Consider the following 8,982-nt stretch of genomic DNA (forward strand, 5'->3'; position numbering starts at 1 on the left):
TGAGTTTTCGATCGTCATATATTTCATTTCCATTTATCACAGAGTTCCCAAAATCACATAAGGTGTGTTAGAGTGTTCCCATGTCAACGCATGGGAAGGAAAAACGTAATATTACGTTTTTGGCACTCAATGAGTTAATGATAGGACAGTGGAGAGTGACAGGAAGTGAATGGGAGAGAGAGCAGGGGTGGGATCCGGAAAGGACCACGGGGCGGGAATCGAACCCATTAATCTCTCAATTTACATAATATGTGTACTTCAAGTAAGTGGCTGAAAATTGTTGAAAAGAGATTCTTTCTGAGGGGTCCCAAAACAGCAAAGTTTTGAGGTGACTTTATGTGAGCCTCCTTGAGACTGTACTGATGTAGGTTGGTCTAACTCAACATTGACCAAAGTGATTGGTGTTCAACAAAAACTGACATGCAACTAAGAAATTGTCAGATTGGCTAAAATAATGAATAGCACAGCCCCCTCTTCTTTAAAAAATTTACTTCAAAGTTGCAAGTGGGCTTTAATGGTGCCTGGGCTTAATGGGTATGCTTACCCTAGCCCCTTTCCAACGACAGAGAACCCATTCCGTTTCCGTTCACGAACCAACATTTGAACCATTCAGAGCATTTCGACCAAACAAAAAAAACATTTCGGAACGTGGCACTTTGGTTTGGAGCTGGAACCATTTTTTTTTTTTTTTTTTAACCAGAGTGGGCATGACATTCTACCATTCAGAGGGAAGAAGGCTAAAAGCATGAGTTTTCCCTCCGTATCAGCTGTTGTCATGAGTAAACAAACTAGTCAACTAGTGCTAATTTCATATCAGCCTCCCATATGCATCTAATTAACTTTCCCTTATGCAACATCAATTGTTGATGAGGCATCCTTGGTTCTGTTCAAAACTGGTGGAATGTGGGCTGGTTCACTAGACAGCACCAAGGTTCAAAACATGTTTAACGGAATCGGTTCAAGAACACACTCTTTTGTCAGTCGAAAAACGGCCTGTGTGGTGCTTTGGTGTAAACTTACGTAATGTCTGTGCGTTGGTAACATCCCTGTAGAAGACAACAAACAAGATCTGCCAAGAAGTCTGCATCCTGCTTCAACACTGCCTGCTCCAACTCCTGGGAGAAAAGAAATGAAGGGCTAATTCTGTCACTCAGAAATCATTTACAGGAAAGTAATTGTGTCTTATTGATGTTTCTTGGGGCGATTAGACCAAACATTAGGTCTCAAACTGGAACCAAAGGGTCATATTTTACAAAAACAATTCAGACAGTGTGAGTGTTTTTAACTGATATTTGGAGTTCAGAGTTCAGGTTTCACTTCATTATTCAAACTGTGCTTTCTCTAATCTCAACATGTGGGACGATATCTAACCAAACTGACAACAGTTCAAGTTCAAAAGAAAGCAACCTAGACCAGTCTTATTATGTAGGCTCCTGCTCACTGTTGCTCCTGCTTTATTAGTAGACTAAATTCCCCCCCAATACAGGATATACCATTTTGCTAGTATATCTATTAACATGCAAACAAATGCCTTTTAGTAAGTTCCAAATATGGATGGAGCTATTGCTTGCTGAAAAATACAACACACTCTAAAGTAAGTGCTTAATTTGGAAAATGTTGTATGAAGAGTAGATGAGAACATGCACAGGTGTGCGCACCAGAACTATCATCACTTATTCCAAAACACACAACAACAAATCACATAGACAACAATTAGGTTACATTGTTATGACCACTACTAGCGTAGCAGTCATATAGGTTGTCAGATTTTTTTCTATGGAGGATTTTTGAGTGCTGGCCTCCTCATTATAAAGTCTCTGCTATTATGACACCCTCTGAATTAGTGCTGGGTGGGCGGTGTACCGGTTCACACCGAATACCGGTGTATATTTTCGTTATGATATAAATTTTTAATATACCGCCATACCAGTGTATTTGATTACACAATGTTTGTAACGCTGCGCCGCACGACAGTTTCAGATGGGACCCTTTTCAATGTAGCACTTCTAAACACGCATGGTGCGACTGCAATTTCTCCTTAGATACGGGATTTATTTAAGTGTTGCACAGAATACCTTAAATGGTTTCCTTAGTTAAAGGAGAAGTTCGGTGTGATATTGACCTAAAGTGTGTTGAAACATGATATCGAGTGTGAACTTTTGTCTCATAGCTCATCTCGGCTTGTCCCCTGCACTCTGAAATCTGGCGCTAGTTAGCCGATGCTACCAACAGGACAGTACCCTCAGGAAGTTTACCGTTCACGCCATCTTGAATTTAGTCACGGTAAGTCGAGCGACGAGTACGAATGAACAGGTATGATAAGGGATCAGATTGCAAAAATAATTCTGTGGAAATGCATTGATTCCAGTTGCTGCTACTGACAGCAACTGGAATTATTTTACCGAATTTTGATATACATTTTGTCATACCGCCCAGCACTACTCTGAATGCATGCCAAGTTTCGTGGAATTCCGTTCATGGGAGACCATTTAATAAATGAATATGTGTTTAATGACTGCATGCACACACATGCACTCAAACACACGCAAACACACACATAAAGATACATGCACACACATGCAGAGACACACACACATACATAAACACAAACACACACAGTAGGCGCAAGCTATACAGGCACATGTAGGCATGCACAAACAGACTCACACACAGAGAGGTACGCACACAAGCACACGCACACACACACACAAATCCCATTACCCCCACACATACATTCACAAGCGAACACACACACAGGCAAGCAGACACATGCATACGCAAAACACACACACACACACTCACAAGTGAACATACTGTACACACAGAGAAGCATACACACAAAAGCAAACGCACACATGCACACACACAAAAGTTGCAAGAGTAAGGGGATGGAATAAGAAATGGTGACAACTTACAAGCGGGATTTATTTTTGAGGAGAGAATGTGCAGGACTGAGCGGCGGTCATATTTTGTACCGCTATATCATAATGTTGGAATATTATATGTTATTATTAATGGCTAGACTTAAGACCACCTTCACAACATGAAAAAAGAACGGTAAAAATACTATTTTTCAGCACAAAATGCACCTTTCAGTCATTTTTATCCACAAGTTGGTGCTTCATTAAAAATCTAAATAAGTCTAAACCACTTCCACGACTCATTAGCAAAAGTATACTATGGACAAAAAAATTGACCACATCAGACCACTCACAAAGCAACGCCAAAAAATGTAAACTTAGTAAACACATAATGTTAACAGACATAGTTAGGGCTGTAACGATACACCAACCTCACGATTCCCTTTGTTTCTGATGTCCACTCCAACACATTTCAAGTGTAGTGTTTAGGATTAAGGTAAACAATACATTTTCAGAATGAAGTTATCTTAATGCCATCATGCAGTTAACAAGCATATTTTACCAGGTGGTGCTCTACTACCCTGGCCATGCCCACCTTTCTCCTTTCAGGGAGATACTAGCCTGGAACACCATAATTTAGTTTCCCTCAAACAAACAAAAATGCCAGGCCAATCAATGAGAGGGAAAGACAACATTGAAATGGACTGTGATAAATAGTAGAAGCAATGCCTGCAAGACTGCAAACATCAAAAATTGTAGTTGAAGAAATGCAGAAATTAGCAAAAGCATGTATAGCAAAAGTAGGCGTACACTGCCTATTCTGTTTATAGCTTGTAAAGTTTAAACGACTCTTTGATCAATTTGGATTGGCCAATGGTTTCAAAGTTAATGATATGTCTACACCTGTCACCATGCTAGCAGCAGCAGCATAAAGCAGGAGTTTTCAACTGATTGTGAACCAGGGACCGCCATTCTGACTAATTACGCAACCCCAGGAGCACCACTGAATAAAAATACTGATTCCCACATTGAAACTATATTACTGAATCCATGGTCACGGACCACTACCAAAGTCCTCACGGACCACAGGGCTGCGTACCACTGGTTGAAAACCCCTGTTGTAAAGGATTCCCAATCGTGAGTGACCAGACTACTCACTCATGAATGAGTTTCGCTTACCAGGCAAGCCATATACCCCTCAAATGATGAAATAAACAGTCATGTTTTCATATCATAAGACGCTTATTTTGGTGCCACCTTATCGGTCCCTTTCAGTCATTTGTTCATATTTGGAGGGATTTCTCTTCTTTAGATTATGCACATACACTGCCCGTTTGCTTTGACCATGGGGATTTATCATAGAATCCACAGGTGATTTTGGTTTTGATTAATCCATGAGTTGAACCTTGAAGTGTTGAACCTGACACTTTCAAGGTTTTTAATCAATGTAAAGGCTCACTTAATGAAACTGGAATCTATTTATCTAAATATTATCTATTTGAAATTACAATTGTGATTACAAATGCAATTAAAACAATAGCATAATTATATAATTATGCACCCGTGAAAACATGCATAGTGAATACCCTAACTTTATCCGAAAAGTGTTTGGGACAAACAGTGTAAGCTTATGCATTTTACCATTTTAGAACTTCATATTAATTACGTACGTGCACCTAGACAAAGAAACACCAAAATGTCAACTCCAACTTAAATGTTTGACAGTCCATCAAACACAGCTCAATCAAGATATATCCAAAAAAAGTTTTACAGTTGCCCAACATCAGAAGCGTTCAATGGGAAGCAAGCCAGTGTTTCCCATACATTGACTTATTTGTGGCGGCTCACCACAATATCAACATTGACCACCACACAATGATTTTCCAGGTTGTGCTAAATTGTGCTTAAATCTGGTTAGCATCATAACCACGCTGCGCTAATTTGTTAAAAACTGTTGCATTCAAGTTAATTCTGCAGACCTACCACCACAAATAGAATTAAATTCTGTGGGAAACACTGCAAGCAATCATTTAAATGTGTCATGGCTATTCAGTGCAAAACAAGTTACACAAGAATATTTTAATAATGCAAGATTTTCACCTTTACGAAGTCAATTTGATGGTAAAGAACTTGTAATATGTGAATCGTTCACCTAGCACAGCTATACAGCATAGACGTAGCGAGTTCCTACCGAGAAAACCAGCCATGCAACTTCCAAAAGAGGCATCTCGCCAAATCTCGCGAGAATCGTGAAACATCCCCTTGTCAAAGAGGTAGCGAGAAGTTTGCTATTTACAACACCAGAGTAACATATAAATACATCACAACTCTAGAGGGAGCTCTACAGTCACCAAAAACAGCGCCGTATATATAGATTTCGGACAACTCAAATCATGGGTGCCATGTTTCATCCCAACGTCAGATGATTCTACAGTGTAACCCTATGGAGCGAATACGGTATGTCCGCTTACGGTAAATAGCTTATCTTCGCCATTAACAGGCCTATAAATGATATTATCAACGATTATTAGTATGTAAAAGGCCCTATTCCAATGTATATTTACCTTCGATATCTTAAATGGCCCTGTAAAATCCCCGTTGTAGTGAGTGACCACGTCGCCTAATCAGTCTCAGAGTAGTGTTTACATGGAATGCGAGCGAAAAAGCAAACGCTAGGATAAGGCTTGGCTAACTTCAAATTTCATTCATTTCTAAAGCACTGTTAGAACTTTTTTGACAGATGGTATTACTATAATTTTCTTGCACTGCAGTCACATGGGCAACAGTTCTGCATTTTTTTTTCCAAATAAATAATTGTATTTTTTTAAGAATTTATATATGTTTCTCTCTGTTCACTGTACCATGTCAATGGGGATCTGCTGAATGTTGGGATGAAACAGTGTCCATGAAACACGTGACCACCTCGGAACGAATCGCTAACGGGATAGCTCAGAACATTCAATTCCCTAGTTGTCCTCTCTCTCTCTCTCTCTCTCTCCAAAAATACCTAAACCTGTATAGTGTACCTTTAGTTATGCATATTATATCCCATATACACATAAAATCACTAATATTTCTTGCAGTATAGACAATGTACTACCCATCAGTAGGCTTTAAAACGCTTCAAATGGGATACTCATGTAGACAGACAAAAAAGATTTTTCAAAAGTTTCCCCCAATATCATCTCTTCTTGAGTGTTTTTTTCCCCCCAGAGAGTTATCCATGCACTGATGCCTTGAAAAAACTTTTTATACTTCTACAGACATATATTGAATGCGTAAAACCCAAACAACTACATTTTTAGACAGTTTCATTTTTGACCTTTTAAAACATTTGTGATTGTGAGTACCCTCAAGTCAAAAACCATTTCCATGCCCTGGTAAATTTGTAGATGTTGGACCAATTTGCTTGCATTACATTCAACCCATTTCTCTGGCTAGTGGAGAAAGCATCCACACTAAGTTGCCCATTAAATGGAATGACAAAAAGAGATTTTAAAGTTCTCTAAACCAGAATAATTTTGGAGCTGGCTTAAATGACTGTCCACATTTATGTTTTGGAAGTTCCTGCAAATCTATATTTAACCTGATTGTCCCGTTCTTGAATATTGACGCATAAACATTTCAATTCGAGCACAATTTACATTAACAAAAAAAAAAAAAAAAGTCTTGGTATATCTAAGTAATCAGCGGGGAATGTTACATGGTATTGTTTTACCGTTAACACTTAATATTACACTAATTATAATAATAATTCGATAGAAGAAAAATGGGTGCTAATGTTTTAACCTAAATCTTTATTATATTGAATCTAATTTCACAAGCTAGACGGAGAGAACAAACATAACAAAAGAAGCCCAAACACAAGTAATGATGCAGCCATCAGAGTTTGGCAAATTATGTAGCTACGTGTTCGATGGAGGCATCGCTTTGTCCAAACAAAAACAAACTGGGCCAGCCACATGGCCTAGCTGCGACTAAGAGCTGTGGTTAGCCTCAAATCTATTCATGGTTAATACTTTGCTAGCTAACTATGCTAACGTTAGGTAATCTGAGTACTGCTTCAACAAATTAAAGTTACAATTTCCCTAACTGGTAACTTAGGTAGCCATGAGAGTTAACTTACTCAGTGAAACTTTGTTTGAATACGTAAGCAATATCTATCGCACAGTAAGTTATGGCCCTTAAGTACATTCGTAAACGTTTGTTATTGTGTTCATTTTAATTATATAATCACAAACCAATGTTAACAACAAAGCCAGACCAAAACTTGCTAGCAAGCTAGCATAGTTGCTAATTGGGTTGTTGATTAGCTAGCTGACTGGTTAGCCAACAGTTAGCTCGATAATATAACGTTAGCCAACATTAGAAAGCATGCTGACAGAGTTGTGAATGATTAAAGTGATTTAACACACCATCTAACTGTGTCTTACAAAGATTTACGTTCCCACAATTGTTACCTTTAATACAGGCCCGCAATAGACAGGCATATTCATCCAACAATTATCGTTACCTCAATTTCAAAGTCTGGCAAGTTGAATGCTGTCCTAAAAAGCGAGCAGAAGTGAGCTATGGCGGGGACTTCCCACCAGGACTGGATCTCTTCCACAGATATTGTACATCCCTGGGACATTTTTTTAAATGGTGTAACTTAAGTGTCTCACATTAGTAAGGCGTCATCAAACATACATACTAACGTTACAGATTCTTCGTTTTGCTATAACGTTTTAACTTTAACCAAGACAAGATGAAGCTGCAGGACTATTGCCATTGCAACCCTGGGAGGTCAGCTAGCTAATCTGTCTCACTCACCCTCCGCTCCTTCACAATAAGAGAACAGATGTGGTGGCGCTACCACTACCAAGAGGAGGGGTGTGCAATTACAAAGGGAACACGATAACTGAACGTAATTTTACCAACATTAATTCATTCATTCCTCTTACACATCAAAGGTGTTGATAATCAATTCTATAATTTTTTTGTCTTACAGACTGACTGTATAAATGTAGTTTTTACTGCCTGAAAAACCTGTTTCCCATTGTTGACATTGATGTCGACTTGTCAGAGTGTAGGCCTATTTCAAGGCTCAGTGCAGGCTGCAAATGCCTTGATCTTGTTAGAAGCGTGCAAAACAGGAAGCTTCTGCTAACGCAAGTAATGAGGACCAAAAGTCTACCTAGCCTACCAATTTCACTATAGCATATTAGTCCATGAGCCACAGGGGGTCGTCACTACCACTTGGGGGGCTTGTAGCTTTGTGGCTGTAGAGGCCTTCAAAGTTGACCTCTGATTTGAAAAAAAAAAGGAAATTCCACCTATTGGCTTTTTTTGTTAAAACACTCATAAGAGCCCAGAAAATAATCCAAATCTTATTATTACTATTATATATTTGTGGTGTTTGATGTTGGCATACATATTTTGACTCATTATGTGATTTTGCTCTTCATTTTGGTTGATAAAATTCAAGATTTATGTGCAAAAAAAAGCTAATTTGAGTTTTCAGAGCAACATGTTATGGCAATACCTGAATGCAGACCTTATTGATCATTACTATTCTACCTTCCTTACTTTCAATTGCGAGTTGAAATTAATGTTAAATGATGACATACATAGGTCTGCAGTAGAAATGTTTTTTTAAATTGTAGCTGAAACGAGTACAACGGATCTTTAATCTATTCATTGAATTCATCGTCAGAACAGGAGCACAGAGGATGCCATCTCTATGGCACTTCACTCTGCCCTGTCCCACCTTGACAATAGCAACACCTATGTAAGAATGCTGTTCATTGACTTCAGCTCAGCTTTCAACACCATCATCCCCTCCAAACGGATCACCAAACTCAGTGAACTGGGCATCAATACCTCCCTCTGTAACTGGATTCTGGACTACTTGTATTGCATTCATTGTGTCTACACTTGAGATAAATAAGTTTGTTTTTTCTTTTATCACATAACATATCATAACATCACATATATTGGTATATGTTTTTTCTTTACCTTAACATGTTTCGACGTATACTTCCATCTTCATCAGAAGGTTACACGGTGGAGTAGTGTGACTTGTTTTTATCAGCTGATGTTGTTACGGAGGTTTGATCCACCTGTCAGTTTTTTGACAGGT

General features: G+C 38.6%; 1 protein-coding gene across 5 annotated transcripts in view; it reads right to left on the reverse strand.

Moving 5' to 3' along the window:
- LOC125303171 (cat eye syndrome critical region protein 2 homolog) overlaps positions 1 to 7,677 on the reverse strand; it is a 58,990-nt gene extending 51,313 nt beyond the window's left edge. For 4 of the 5 annotated variants that reach the window (XM_048256728.1, XM_048256730.1, XM_048256729.1 and 1 more), the window contains exons 1-2: positions 7,375 to 7,677; positions 1,021 to 1,115 (exon numbers count right to left, since the gene is read on the reverse strand). In XM_048256728.1, coding sequence (XP_048112685.1) covers positions 1,021 to 1,115; positions 7,375 to 7,494 — 215 coding nt within the window. In that variant the 5' untranslated portion in view covers positions 7,495 to 7,677. Of the gene's footprint in view, positions 1 to 1,020; positions 1,116 to 7,321; positions 7,340 to 7,374 lie in introns of those variants that run through there. The other variant, XM_048256731.1, reaches the window with a different exon arrangement.
- Between the last annotated feature and the right edge of the window lie 1,305 nt (positions 7,678 to 8,982).

This window comes from Alosa alosa, chromosome 11, assembly GCF_017589495.1.
Source record: "Alosa alosa isolate M-15738 ecotype Scorff River chromosome 11, AALO_Geno_1.1, whole genome shotgun sequence".
NCBI lineage: Eukaryota > Metazoa > Chordata > Actinopteri > Clupeiformes > Clupeidae > Alosa > Alosa alosa.